Raw genomic sequence first — 15,313 nt, forward strand, 5'->3', positions numbered from 1 at the left:
AATGATCTGCGGGTGGCACCGCATGACTTCACCTAAATAGAGCTTTGCTAAACAATGTGGACATACTTTATCCATACTCCCAACACTGTTTTAACGGTTTTAACTTCATTGTCTGGAAGTAATAAGCGAGCACAACTGTATGTCTTTGGAAGTGAATGTTGGCACCTCCTTGCACAGATGTCTTCTTGTAGGTGCAGGAAGTAATCAGGTGGAACTAAATCAATACAGTGCTCTTGCAGTAGTGTTCTACGCTGATTCAATATCTGTTGTCTGTGCTTCTGTTGAGTCTGTTTATGGTTTTCAAGTCTTTGTTGCCTTTGTTCATGAGGTTGTAGCCTGTTTGATGTTTGCTGAGATGGTGTCAGAAGAGGTGTGGGACGTCTCATTCGTGTTGGCCTGCTTTTTATACGCCTCTTCCTAGTCATCCTGTAAAGTAATTGCAAACCCAAACACTGTCAGGTCTGCGCTCCAAATGCAGCTTGAAATGTACAATAGGCAGTGCATGTTTCCAAATTTGTTTGCATATGTGACTCACCTGCAGTGAAGTGTGCAATCAGTTTGGATTTGTTTGTGATGCCTGTAATCAGCTTTGTATTAGTATGCTTTGGAGTAGTGTGGTGCCACCCGCAGGTCATTTTTCCTTACTGCAGGTTTATTAAAATTAATGTTTAAACTGTATTTTGTGATCACATCCTGGATGTGTGGTTTGTTTAGCTATTTTCTTGCTGTAGGGGGCAAGTTTACCTTTAAAATGGTGTATGATTTGTGTGTGTGGGTGCAGTATGAACGGAGCTACAAAGTAATCACCGAAAAAGAGTGTTTTGAAATAATATATAAGGAAAATGAATACAATGTGATGGTAGTAAAGTCATCACTGTGGAGGTAATAATTACCAATACAATTCTATGCCTATATATTTTGTCATGTACCACTAAGTGAAGGGACTGTACACGTACCTCATTTATGTGTTTTTGTGGTAACAAGTACCTGGTTTTGCACATCCTGCAGAGCCTTACACAGGACTGCTTGGTATGTAATCAGCATACTTCATTGCCTGTTATCACATACACAGCCTAAGGGCTTATCTCTACTTGTGAGAAACACGTCCATGTCTCGCATGTGGAGACCAAGCTGTGGCACCGGCACTCCAGAGCGGAGCGTGCGGCCGCATAGGAACACATGGAGCTGCACGCTCCGCTCCAAAGTGCCGGCGCCACAGCTTTGTTTCCACATGCGAGATACAGACGTGTGCCTCACAAATGGAAATAAGCCCTTAGACTACAATCCCTTGTTCCCCTCTCTGGTTTCCCAGTCTTTATCTTTCCTGATCAACAAGTTATTTCCGGCTTGCAGTAGCTTCCCCTCCTTTTTTGGAGGTCACATTCCCCATTTCCCCCGTTTTAAATGATTTTAATATTGTATATCAATAAAAATATATTATTTTATGCGGAAATGTTGGGAATCTCTTCTTTTCAGGTGAATTCACTCATCACCTGTCTTTAATTTTTCATAGCATCTTTATTAGTGCACGGCCTCACCCTCATAGTACAGGTGTGGATCAGGGCATCCAGGGTCACCGCCGCTGAGCGGGCGCCATATCGCTGACATTAGGGGACCGGCCTCCGCTGTCAGGGATAATATCATTTTTGAAAGGTTTTTTGAGTGTTTGTGCTTTTAATAAAAGTGATTTTTAGGGGTCTATTTTCTTTCTAGTTCCAACGCTATAGAGGCTCTGCTGCCTATCAGATACTAGGTTTTCTAATGTTCCACACGTCTGCTGCCCTGTGCACCGGATGGACTCCGCTCCCTGTACCGAGGACGACGTCCAGTTACTACGGAAAGGCTCTGAGCCCACCTGTGCCCCGTGCACACAGGTGACACCTGGAGATGCCGCCCACAAACCGCACTAATGACATGACGCCTGTGATTGGCTGCCGCTAAGGCCGCACATAAATGACGTCAGAAGAAAGGCCTGACTAGCTGCTCCCCAGCTCTGCTCTCGGTCACGTGGCACAGGCCCTGCAGCTTTAGTTAGCAGCACACTCATTTCCCTTCTTTCTTCTTTTTCCGTTCCCCGCTCTGACGTCACCGAACACCTAGTAGTAATACGTCAGTGAACTGAGGGGATATTTCTCTAACCAGCTTTGCCAACCAACAAAATGGCTGCATCATCCTTAATGGCGACAGTTCCGCAAAGATAGTGACGTATATGGCCGCAATTTGTATAAAGCGAAAGTGCGGAATTATTTTGTCTCCTCAGAATCCATTTTCTATTTCACACCCCAATCCTCACACACAGTAAACAAGGCGCATTATCTTATTTAACTTGCGTCACATGACCAGTGACGTCACGTGTCTGTTCAGCGATTATTCGAGCATCTATCCCAATCCCAAGGCAGGTCTTTCAGAGGCTGTACGGTGGCTTCACTGGTCCACACTTCCTCTGTTTTGATTGACTCGTCTCGCAGCCGTGCCGGTGACGGTTTGGCTGAGGTGGTCCCGGCTGTTTGTCTTTTCTTCTGCGCCATCATCCAGCGGTATGAGTTACGAGCAGCGGAAAGGCTGGGGCCGGGGTCGCGGGGGACGAGGGCGAGGGTCCTTCTCCCATCACGAAGCTGGATCTTCCAGGGACACTGGAGAAGGTGTGAAAGAAAGACCCCCGCCGCACCTGAGAGGCCGGGCCATAGGAATGTGGTATGCACGGAGGCAAGGCCCGAAGAGCAAGGAGAGAGAGAGGCTGGAGGTGAGAGGTCCCCGCTGTCACTGGCGGCTCTGGAGTGCCACCCGTGGGGGCGCATCTGTCATTAGCGGCTCTGGAGTGCCACCTGTGGGGGCGCATCTGTCATTGACGGCTCTGGAGTCCCTCCCGTGGGGGGGTGCGGCCGTCGCTGGGGGCTCTGGAGTCCCTCCCGTGGGGGGGTGCGGCCGTCGCTGGGGGCTCTGGAGTCCCTCCCGTGGGGGGGTGCGGCCGTCGCTGGGGGCTCTGGAGTCCCTCCCGTGGGGGGGTGCGGCCGTCGCTGGGGGCTCTGGAGTCCCTCCCGTGGGGGGGTGCGGCCGTCGCTGGGGGCTCTGGAGTCCCTCCCGTGGGGGGGTGCGGCCGTCACTGGGGGCTCTGGAGTCCCACCCGTGGGGGGTGCGGTCGTCGCTGGGGGTTCTGGAGTCCCACCCGTGGGGGGTGCGGCCGTCACTGGAGGCTCTGGAGTCCCACCCATGGGGGGTGCATCTGTCATTAGCGACTCTGGAGTCCCTCCTGTGGTGGGGGGGTGCTGCCGTCGCTGGAGGCTCTGGAGTCCCACCTGTGGGGGGTGCGGTCGTCGCTGGGGGCTCTGGAGTCCCACCCGTGGGGGGTGCGGCCGTCACTGGGGGCTCTGGAGTCCCACCCGTGGGGGTGCATCTGTCATTAGCGACTCTGGAGTCCCTCCTGTGGGGGGGTGCTGGGGGCTCTGGAGTCCCTACCGTGGGGGGTGCGGCCGTCGCTGGGGGCTCTGGAGTCCCACCCGTGGGGGTGCATCTGTCATTAGCGACTCTGGAGTCCCTCCTGTGGGGGGGTGCTGCCGTCGCTGGGGGCTCTGGAGTCCCTACCGTGGGGGGTGCGTCCGTCGCTGGGGGCTCTGGAGTCCCACCCGTGGGGGTGCATCTGTCATTGGTGGTTCTGGAGTCCCACCCGTGGGGGGGGTGCGGCCGGCGGCTCTGACCTGACCTGCATTGTCCGAGGGCCGGAATGTGTATATAAAAGTAATAAATCACAGAGGTGACCGATTCTAGTCATGAACAGAGGAGACCGGCAGGGGTCTGGAGGAGCATTCGGGTGCTTGCTATTTGTGGATGTGCAAATAACATCTTCAGAGAGGAGTGGGACAGCAACTCTAGAGCTCTGGCAAAATAAAAAACCCCTCGCCCGTCAGCCTGTTCCAGGGCGCTGGTTCTGCTTTATTGGGCCACTTTTTTAGTAACTACTAAGCACAGTATAATAGGAACACCCCAGACAGTCATTCCGAGTATTGGAAGATTCTCAGGATGGAGAGAATAAAGTGGTTTCTGCCTTTCGCAGCACAGCTGTGTTCACGTTTACCTGCATCAGAGATCTGCCCTCACTGCTAGTTCAGACCACTTCAAAAGGGAATCTGTCAGTAGGATCCCCCTCCTAAGCCATCTATATGGGCATGTAAGTCATAGGAAGCTGAATAAAATGTTACCTTGGTATCTGCGATCTGATGGTTTATTCTGGAAAAATCCACTTTTTTCTTTATATGTAAATGAGCTGTTCAGGACTAAGGGCTGGACATGGATCTGTCTCCGGAGCTGATTTTAAAGGGAACCTGTGACCAGGAATATGCAGTCCAATCTGCAGGCACCATGTTACAGAGCAGGGGGGCTGAGCAGACCAATGTATAGCTTTGTGTAAAAAAGATTCAGTGTTACCCGAGCTTCATTCATTTAATCCTTTGCTCTTTCTGGGATTTTTAGTGCAATCAGTGACTGATAGGTATTTCTGTATGAGCACTTATATGAAGGAAAATGTTAGTCACCTCTGCAGCTGAAACAAGATGTTGTGAGGGGGCAGGGATAGAAGCAGTGAGTTACACCAGTGCCGCCTCATGGCTTCTAGCACGACCTTCAAACGAATCGTCATCAGGGGTAGACACTGGTGTCACTCACTGCTCCTATCTCTGCCCCCTGAGGGCGTCTTGATTCACAGAAGCTGCGGCGGCAGAGAAAGAAGCCGATTGCGGACGCTCCACTCCTCTCTTGCAGTGTCTATCATCATGGATTTAGGACAACTTCAGAGGGTGGCAAAACAAGAACTACAGTTCTACTCACTATGACGTCCTGTTCCAGGAGGGGTTATAGACGCTGCGGACAATTGAGTGCAGCCCCAGCATCCTGTGACATTTTATTTGAGATTCCGCTCAAGAAGTGCAGTATTAAAGAAACATTTGGGTATTAGCTAGATCATGAGAAGTGAAATGGTACATTCCCACGGTCAGTAAATTATTATTTATTTTTATAGTGCCAATTATTCCATGGCGCATAACATGTGAGGAGGGGTGTACATAAAAAAAACTACAATAATCGTAATCAATACAAGTCACAACTGGTACAGGAGGAGAGAGGACCCTGCCCATGAGGGCTCACACTCTATAAGTAAATGCTGTGGGTTGGAAGCTGTGTACATCCGCAGGGTCCAACCCACAGCGTCCAGATGTTACAGCACAGTGGATGGAATTTCAAGAAATTCCATGTCCACTATACGTGCACCGACTCCCGCGGATCACCCATGGAGACGGACACGTGGCTCTTCTTTCCAGACGGCAGCACGTCAATTTATCTTGCGGAGATGTCTCCACAAGATAAATGTCACCCTTACAATGTACTGGTGAATCCGCACGGTTCAGTGATCACATGCGAAATCACCTGCGGTAAAAAGCCGGCAGCGCTTTGGATGCAGTGGACATGTGCTGCGTCCAAAGCATGACCAATTACAATTACTGATCGTGGTAACATACTCTATGGTATCTATATATATATATATATATATATATATATATATATATATAAGAGGCATCGTGATTACTCACTAATCCCGCCCCCTGCACAGTAGCGCCCCACCACCACATTACCACACACAATCCGCACCACATAACCACACACAATCCCGCCCCCAACACATCACCACACATAATCCCGCCCCCCACCCCATTACCACACATAATCCCGCCTCCCCACCCCATTACCACACATAATCCCGCCCCCCCACCCCATTACCACACACAATGCCGCCCCCCTAACACATCACCACACACAATCCCGCCCCCCACCCCATTACCACACATAATCCCGCCCCCTACCCCATTACCACACATAATCCCGCCCCCCACCCCATTACCACACATAATCCCGCCCCCCACCCCATTACCACACATAATCCCGCCCCCCACTACATTACCACACACAATCCCGCCTCCCACCTCATTACCACACATAATCCCGCCTCCCACCTCATTACCACACATAATCCCGCCTCCCACCTCATTACCACACATAATCCCGCCTCCCACCTCATTACCACACATAATCCCGCCCCCCACCACATTACCACACATAATCCCGCCCCCCACCACATTACCACACATAATCCCGCCCCCCACCACATCACCACACATAATCCCGCCCCCCACCACATTACCACACATAATCCCCCCCCACCACATTACCACACACAATCCTTCCCCCCACCCCATTACCACACATAATCCCGCCCCCCCACTACATCGCCACACAATCCCGCCCCCCCACCACATTACCACACTTGTTATTACCGTATATACTCGAGTATAAGCCGACCCGAGTATAAGCCGACCCCCCCCCTAATTTTGCCACAAAAAACTGGGAAAACTTAATGACTCGAGTATAAGCCTAGTGTGGAAAATGCAGCAGCTACTGGTAAATGTCAAAAATAAAAATAGATACCAATAAAAGTAAAATTAATTGAGACATCAGTGGGTTAAGTGTTTTTGAATATCCATATTGAATCTGGAGCCCCATATAATGCTCCATACAGTTATGGCCCCATAGATGCCCCATATAATGCTCCATGCAATTATGGCCCCATATAATGCTCCATATTATGCTCCATACAGTTCATGATTGGCCCCATAAGATGCTCCATACAAAATACGCCCCATATAATGCTGCACAAAGGTTAATAATGGCCCCATGAGATGCTCCACACATTATGGCCCCATTAGATGCTCCATACATTTGCCCCATTTGCTGTTGCTGCGATTAAAATAAAAAAAATCACATACTCACCTCTCTTCGCTCAGGCCCCCGGCACTTGCGATAGTCATCTTCCACGTTCCATCGCTGCGCGCTGCTCTGTCTTCCATCCTCTGCACTGACTGTTCAGGCAGAGGGCGGCGCGCACACTAATCGCGTCATCGTGCCCTCTGACCTGAACAGTCACAGCCAGAGGACGGAAGACAGAGCAGCGCGCAGCGGTGGAACGAGGAAGGCGACTTATCGCGCAATGCTCACCTCCCCCGATATACTCACCTGCTCCCGGCGCGGTCCCTGGCAGCGTCTCACTGTCAGATGGTCTCCGGGAGCCGGCGGCATCTTCCTGTGTTCAGCGGTCACGTACCGCTCATTACAGTAATGAATATGCGTGCATATTCATTACTTTAATGAGCGGTACCACGTGACCGCTGAACACAGGAAGAGCTGCCCGGAGACCATCGGACAAGCAGGGACCGCGCCAGGAGCAGGTAAGTATGTCACCGTGCCGCTCCCCCTCAACCGCCGACACTGACTCGAGTATAAGCCGAGAGGGTCACTTTCAGCCCAAAAAAGTGGGCTGAAAATCACGGCTTATACTCGAGTATATACGGTATCTTCATTTTAAGTTAATTTACCACCTGTGTAAGCGCTATTGAATGTTGTCATTATTTAGTTTAATCACCAGCAGCGTTAATTAGATAGCAATGAGCATGCCGAGCGTTAGCTGGCTGGAAACATCTAGTTCTATAATAAAGATAATTGCAAAAGTGGATAGGGTGTAAAGATAAATATTTAGAAAGTCAGTTATCACACACAGCTCTGCAGTGAGCTCATGAGAGCAGAGAGCGGCTGTCACACTGGTAACCATTACACATCAGGTGGCACTAGAATTCTAGCTCTCTTCCTCTCTGAAGAGACAGTTTGCATAATTAGCATATTTCCCAGAAGAGCATTGCGGCTTTAAGTCTCATCATCTCGGCATGCTTAGCATGTCAATCTCCGCAAGGATAAACGATACTTCTTGGATATTGGTTGGACGCCTTTCACACAGCCGAACCAGATCTCCACTTTGCACTGACGAGGGGTAGTACCCCGAAACACAGTGTTTGCAAATTGAGATCTGGTTTGGCTATTATCCTAAGTCATGTGACAAGGCTCGTTAAAGGGTCGACATTGACTGTTAGGATTGCTACTTCCAATAGGTGGCACTAGAGTTCTAGTCCTCTTCCTCCCTGAAGAGACAATTTGCATAATTAGCATATTTCCCAGAGGAGCATTGCGGCTTTAAGGCTATGTGCACACGTTCAGGATTTCTTGCAGAAATTTCCTGAGCAAAACCGGACCTTTTCTGCAAGAAATCCGCATGCGCTTTTCTCAGTTTTACTGCATTTTTGGTGCATTTTTTTTGCGGATTTTTCCGGAGGTTCCCAATGCAATAATATAGTGGGAAATCCGCAAAAAATCCGCAAAATTAATGAACATGCTGCATTTTTTACCGCGATGAGTTTTTTTCGCGGAAAAAAATGCATCATGTGCACAAAAAATGCGGAATGCATTCTGAATGATGGGATGCATAATGTATGCTTTTTTTTCGCGTTTTTATAGCGAAAAAAACGCGAAAAATCTGCAACGTGTGCACACAGCCTTAGGCTATGTTCACACGATGCGGTTTTTGCTGCGGATCCGCAGCAGTTTTGAGGCTGCGGATCCGCATCCTTTTTCCATGCAGGGTACAGTACAATGTTACCCTATGGAAAACAAAAACCGCTGTGCCCACTATCCTTTTTTCGGCATGAAAATCCGCGCTGATTTTCTGCGGAAAAAAAGAAGTACCATGTCAATTCTTTCTGCGGATTCCGCTGCGGGTTTCCACCTGCCCCAATAGGAAAGTGCAGTTGGAAACCCGCAGTGGAATCCGCAGGAGAAACAGGACAAAAAACCACCGCGGATTTGCACTGCGGGTTCTCAAAATCAGGACCTGAAAAATCCGCAGCAAAAAAAGGATCGTGTGAACAAGCCCTTATTAGTCTGCTCATCTCGGCATGCTTAGAATGTAAGTCTCCGTAAGGAGAAACGATACTTCTTGGACATCACACAGGTAATACTGCCTTTCATTTACAATAATCTCTGAAGGCAGATTCTTAAGCAGATCAGTGTCCGGCCTGTAGTCCTGAACAGCTAATTTACAGTGGTTTGGGAAAGAACTCAGCCCCTCCCCAAGGAATGTTTTTGTGTTTTGCAACCTCACATCCTGGAATCTCACTTTTTATAGGATTTGCATCAGTTCACGTAAAGAACATGCCTACAACTGTGAAAGTTTTTTAATTTTTTTTATATATTCAGTGTGCAGACCTATTCTTCCGCCTACATTCCACATCTTGACCCCAGGGATTTTTGTCCATTCCTCAAGGCAAAACTTCAGCTCCTTAGATGGTTTCCACTGATGAATATCAATCTTCAAGTCAGACCGCAAATTCTCAATTGGATAAATGTCTGGGCTTTGACTAGGCCACTCCAAAACATTTACACGTTTCCCATTAGGCCTCTTTCACACTTCCGTCTTTCTTTTTCCATCACAATGCGTCGTTTTGTGAAAAAAAAAAAAACGGATCCAGCAAATGTTTCTGCTGGATCCGTTTTTTTCTCATAGACTTGTATTAGTGACGGATGGCCTTCTATTTCATCCGTCGTGTACTGGATCCGTCGTAGAATTGCTGTCCGTCGGGCAGAGACAACGCACAAAGGAACGTTTTTTGTGTATGTCGGAAAATCACGCAGCGACGGATCCTGCACCATCTGTCATTGGCTATAATGGAAGCCTATGGACGCAGTATCCGTTGCTGTGTGTGAAAAGCAGGAATCCAGCGACTGATGCCGTCTTTTGAAACTGAGTATGCGTGGAAGAATTTCCAGACAGGGAAATGCTCTCTCGCTCGCTCTCTCACTTTTTACTATTGATGCTGCCTATGTATATTCCGCCCAGGGAAGCCATATTTTCTCGAATTTACTGACTTTGTCCATAAGAATAGCCGACAGTTTTTCGTTGATCATATACCAGGAGAGGCGTGATTTAACTGCGGAGAAGTCTATGGTTGGTTTTCTCCAAGCCAAAGCTATAGTTTGCTTGGTTGCTAGAAATATGAATGATATAAGAGCCTGGGTGTGTTTGGGAATGTTGGAGATGCGTTTGTTGAGTAGGGCTTCCCAAGGGTTTTTTCTGAGGTTTATATTTGTAACAGAGAAAACTAAATGGTAAATTCTGATCCATAGTCTCCTAACAGTTGGGCATAGCCACCAGATATGGAACGTGTCTCCAGTAGAGTTACAACCTCTGAAACAATTTGGGGAGTAGTTGGCCACTGCCTCAGCCACTCTAGCTGGGGTCAGGTACCAACGGGTCAACACTTTTTAGTTGGTTTCCAGCATGAGGGTATTTAGTATTCCTCCTGTTGAGGAGGACCAGATTTGTGACCACTCTGAGTCAGTCAGGGTAGACCCAATATCGGACTCCCAGCGAAGAGTGTATTTTAGACAATTCCTATGTGAGGGGGAGTTGATTTGTGAATAGAGGAGGGAGGTAGTACCTGATGCATGGGGGCTTTGACGACATCTTTGTTCAAATGAGGTAAAGGAGTATGGAGGGGTAGAGTTTTTCAATAAAGAGCTGACAAAGTTCTTTAATTGCAAGTATCGAAATATCTCTCGGGGGGGGACCGTATTTTTCTCTAAGGGCTGGGAATGGGATAATCCCGTCCACATTAAAGAGATGGTGAACTCTAGTTATCCCCGCTTCAACCCACTTATGGAAGTATCTAAGGGATCCCATACCTGGGGGGAATAGAGTGTTGCCCCAAATTGGAGCGAGGGGCAAAAAGGGTGAGATTAGTTGTGAAGAGTATTTATGCGAGTCCCAGATTGCAAGAGAGTGTTTTATAATAGGGTTCGAAATGTGTTTACGTTGGGTTTGGAAGAATCCATAATATTGTATCTAGGGTATCGGGTTGCAGCTCGGAGGCCTCTAAAGATAGCCATAATGGGGGTTCAGTGAAGGCATGTTATAGGGTCAGTTGGCCCAATTGGGCTGCGCGGTAGTATTTAGAAAGGTTGGGAACTCCCAAACCTCCTTTTTAGGCGGTGACGGTAGAGAGTGGCTTTATTTACTCTGGGGAGATCTCCCCTCCAAACAAAAGAATCTATTGATCTTTGAGCCATTTTAAGGAAGTGCGAAGGGATAGGGATTGGCAGGACACGGAATAGATAAAGTAGTTTGGGGAGAATAGACATCTTTAGGGCACGCACTCGGCCTAGCCAGGAGAGGTGCAATTTCTCCCAAGATTGAAGTAAAAGGCGAAGTTTTCGAAACGTGGGCGGGTAGTTGGCTGTGTAGAGGGAGTCTAGGTTAGCTGTCATCTTCACTCCTAAATAATCCAAGTGTTTAGTAACCCACTAGAACGGAGAGTGTGTTTGGAGATGTATTATAGTTGATTGCGGGAGGGATACATTCATAGCATTAGATTTGGCAGTGTTTATTTGCAGACCGGATATGGATTCAAAGTCTTGTAAGGTTTGGAGAAGGGCTGGCAGGGATATCTGAGGGGACGATAGAAGGAGAAAGATGTCGTCTGCAAACATGAATAGTTTGTGTGGGACTGATGCCACTTCTACACCCTGTATATTGGAGTTGAGACGCATCTGGATAGCTAATGGTTCAAGCGCCAGGAGAAATAGTAGGGGTGAGAGGACAACCTCTGCTGATTGGAAAAAGCGTAGAGGAGAAGCCGCTATAGCGTACGTAGGCGGAAGGGGAATTATAAAGAGCGTGGATCCAGGAGAGAAAGTGGTCGGGGAACTTCCGTCTCTGCAGCACCGCAAACAGGTAGGGCCACGATACAGAGTCGAAAGGATCCATCTTTTCAACATGTTGACAGATTGTGAGTGATTGTAAAAAACGGAAGTGAGAAAGAGGCCTTAAACCACTCGAGTATTGCTTTAGCTGTATGCTTTGGGTCATTGTCTTGTTGGAAGCTGATCCTCCGTCCCATTCTCCAATCACTGACAGGCTGAAACAGGTTTTGCTCAAGAATATCCCTGTATTTCGCACCATCCATCTTTCCCTTATCTCAGACCATTTTCCCTATTCCTGCTGCTGAAAAACATCTCACATCATGATGCTGCCACCTGTCTTCATGGGGTTGTTTGGTTAGTGATGCCTTGCAGCCTCTGTGGCCTATCAGAAAAGATGTGTATAGACTGACAGACCTTGTGACACTTAGGCTGTGTGCACACGTTGCTGATTTTTTGCGTTTTTTTCGCGATAAAAACGCTATAAAACCGCAAAAAAAAGCATACAATATGCATCCCATCATTTAGAATGAATTCGCCACGACAGCACCCACAACGAGAGAGGGGATCCGCCCACCTTCCGGACAGGAACCTACAGGTTAAAAAGGGGCGGTCCCCCTCGCCCTCCAGTTTGGGTTCCTGTCTGGACGGCGGGAGCCTACAGGTTTCGATCGCTTACCCGGGTCCGCCAAGCCTCTGTGCGGTGTCCAGGTGAGAACGGCAGAGTCGGGGGCCCGGAAGCAGCGTCGGGGGAAGTCCTGTGTTCAGCTTCCCCCCTCGTCTGGCGGCATGACCGAGCGGTCAAGGTGGCGTTCCCGGGGGAAGGCGCGCCGCCCCGGGTCATCCACGCGCGCGCGACGCTGCAGGAGCAGGTTGGCGCTTATGACCCGGAAGTGATCTGACGACTTCCGGAGGAGGCCGGGAGGAGGAGCGCGGGACCTTTTGAAAGGCAAGCAGCGCTTGGTGAGTGGTGTGCGGCAACATGTCTTCCACAGGAGACGCCGAACACCGACAGTTAGGAGAAAGGAGCAGCAGCAGATCTCGTTGTGGAGAGGCACGCGGGCAGCAGGACCCGGGCACGTCACGCCACACCTCACCCCCTCAGAAACTGGTACTCTAAGTTCATCAGCAATGGTGAGTTAATATTTGAGCCATTGGCTGATACATCTGTCTTCTATACTATGCTTTGTTATAGGGAAAGAAGGTCTCAAAGACTAAGCATAAGCAGTGCGCGTTATGCACAGAGCCACTACCTGACACCTACTTAAAGAAGTTATGTCAGTCGTGTATATGCCGTACGTTAGAAGAAGAAGCCCCCCTCCGTGTATCGGATTTGAGGGAAGTAATTAGGGAAGAAATTAAATCGTCCCTTAAATCTAGACGGCATGAGAAGAATAGTGTGGAAATGGTATCCGATTCCAGCCCTTCGTTGCAAGAGGGCGAGTGCTCGGGAATCTCATCACCATCCTCCTCAGATGAGGAGGGAAGGCCTTGCTTTTCCACCGAAAATATGGAGACTTTAATTAAGGCTGTCCGTTCAACTATGGGTATGGCAGAGAGTAAAGAGCCGAAAACAACCCAAGAGATCATGTTTGCAGGGCTGAGCCAGAAAAGTCGCAAAGCTTTCCCAGTGGTTGATACCGTTAAAGGTCTGGTTAGACGGGAGTGGGACAAGCTGGATAAGGGGTTCTTACCTTCGGCCGCAAAAAGAAGGTACCCCTTTGAGGATGACACCTTATCCCAGTGGATGAAGATCCCAAAAGTAGATGCGGCAGTGGCCTCTACCTCGAAAACAGCCTCGCTACCATTAGAGGATGTGGGACTCCTTAAAGATCCTTCAGACAGGAAGGCTGACATGCTTCTTAAGAAAACGTGGGAAGCATCATCTGGAGCCTTTAAGCCGGCAATCGCAGGCACCTGTATGGCGAGATCAGTTATGGTCTGGGTAACTCAGCTGGAAGAACAGCTTAAAGCAAAAGTACCAGGGATAAATTATTAAACTCCCTGTCTCAGGTCAGAGAAGGAGCAGCTTATCTAGCGGATGCCTCGATTGATTCCCTGAAATTGGCTGCAAGATCGGCGGGTCTCTCGAATGCAGCCCGACGGGCGCTCTGGCTAAAGACCTGGAAGGGTGATGCTCAGGCAAAAGCCAAATTGTGCTCCATTCCGTGTAGGGGGGAGTACCTATTCGGCCCGGTGCTGGATGACATCCTTGCAAAGGCAGAAGACAGAAAGAAGGGATTTCCTAAAATATTTAATCCCACTTTTAGGAATGCCTTCCGGAGACGCATACCCTTCAGAAAATTCCAGTCAGACCAGCAGGGATATAATCGTGACTGGGAGACGTCGGATCAAAAGAAGAAAGGTGGATACTATAAAAACCCTTCATCTTTCTCAAGACGTACACGTAATTACAGATAGAATAGATCTACCAGTAGGAGGAAGACTAAAATTCTTCTCAGCAGAATGGAAAAGGATAACTTCTAGTGCCTGGATAATGGGGGTAGTCGAGTCAGGATTAAAATTAGAATTTTTGAGAACTCCCCCAAATCATTTTGTTATAACATCACTGGACACTCCGGCCCAACAACAGGCCCTAGAATTAGAGATTCAACAATTGCTTAGAAAGCGAGTTATTGAAGAAGTACCAAAACATCAGGAGAAGACGGGTTTTTATTCTCCCCTATTTTTAATCTCTAAACCTGATGGGTCCTTTAGGACTATCATAAATTTGCGTAAATTGAATGAATATCTTCAGTACCACGCTTTTAAGATGGAATCCATTAAATCAACAACTAAGCTTTTGTTTCCTAGGTGCTACATGTCGGTTTTGGATCTAAAAGATGCGTATTACCATCTTCCAGTTCACAGAAATCACCAGCAATTCCTCAGGATGGCAGTATGGGTAAACCATCAGATTAAACATTTCCAATTTTTAGCAATGCCCTTTGGCCTGTCCATGGCTCCTAGAGTTTTTACAAAGGTTGTTTCGGAAGTAATGGCCCATATTAGGGAAAAGGAAACCCTTGTAGTGCCCTATCTAGACGATTTTTTAATAGTTGGAAATTCAATTGCTCAGTGTACGTCTAGGGTAAATGCCATAATATCATCCCTACAGGAACTCGGATGGATAATCAACTGGGAAAAGTCAAAACTGGAACCCACAAGATGTCAAATGTTCCTAGGAGTTCTTCTAGACTCGGAAAATCAGAAGATCATTCAAAGGATCACGGCCGTAAGGGAAGCTCCAAGCTTAAGTTTAAGAGACGCAATGTCTCTGCTAGGATCTCTGACTGCATGTATATCGGCGGTGAGATGGGCTCAGGCTCATACCCGAATGCTTCAATACGAAGTTCTTCAAGCAGAAAGATCTTCACGGTGCTCTGAGCAGAAGATTCAGTCTATCAACCGCCACTCTTCTCGATCTGAGATGGTGGCTCAATCTGGCACATTTATCAAAAGGAGTTCTCTGGGCCATCACTCCGGACAACATAATTACAACAGATGCCAGTCCATTCGGTTGGGGAGCCCATATGGGAGACAGTCTAACCCAGGGACGTTGGTCGACTCAAGAGTCCCAGAATTCCTCAAATCTAAGAGAGCTTGCTGCAGTCAATCAAGCCCTTCTTTGCTTCCTACCATCCCTGAGGAATTCGCACGTACAAATACAAACAGACAATATGACTGTGGT

The 15,313-nt window shown here is 48.3% G+C and overlaps 1 protein-coding gene across 1 annotated transcript in view; it reads left to right on the forward strand.

The window, feature by feature from the left end:
• Nucleotides 1-2,347: 2,347 nt before the first annotated feature.
• The window catches only part of DHX36 (DEAH-box helicase 36), a 103,283-nt gene continuing 90,317 nt past the window's right edge, over nucleotides 2,348-15,313 (forward strand). Inside the window, exon 1 of the mRNA XM_077290716.1 lies at nucleotides 2,348-2,743. Within this exon, the coding sequence (XP_077146831.1) occupies nucleotides 2,540-2,743 (204 nt within the window). The 5' untranslated portion in view covers nucleotides 2,348-2,539. The remainder of the gene's footprint in view (nucleotides 2,744-15,313) is intronic.

This window comes from Ranitomeya variabilis, chromosome 2 (genome assembly GCF_051348905.1).
Source record: "Ranitomeya variabilis isolate aRanVar5 chromosome 2, aRanVar5.hap1, whole genome shotgun sequence".
In the NCBI taxonomy this organism is placed as follows: Eukaryota; Metazoa; Chordata; class Amphibia; order Anura; family Dendrobatidae; genus Ranitomeya; species Ranitomeya variabilis.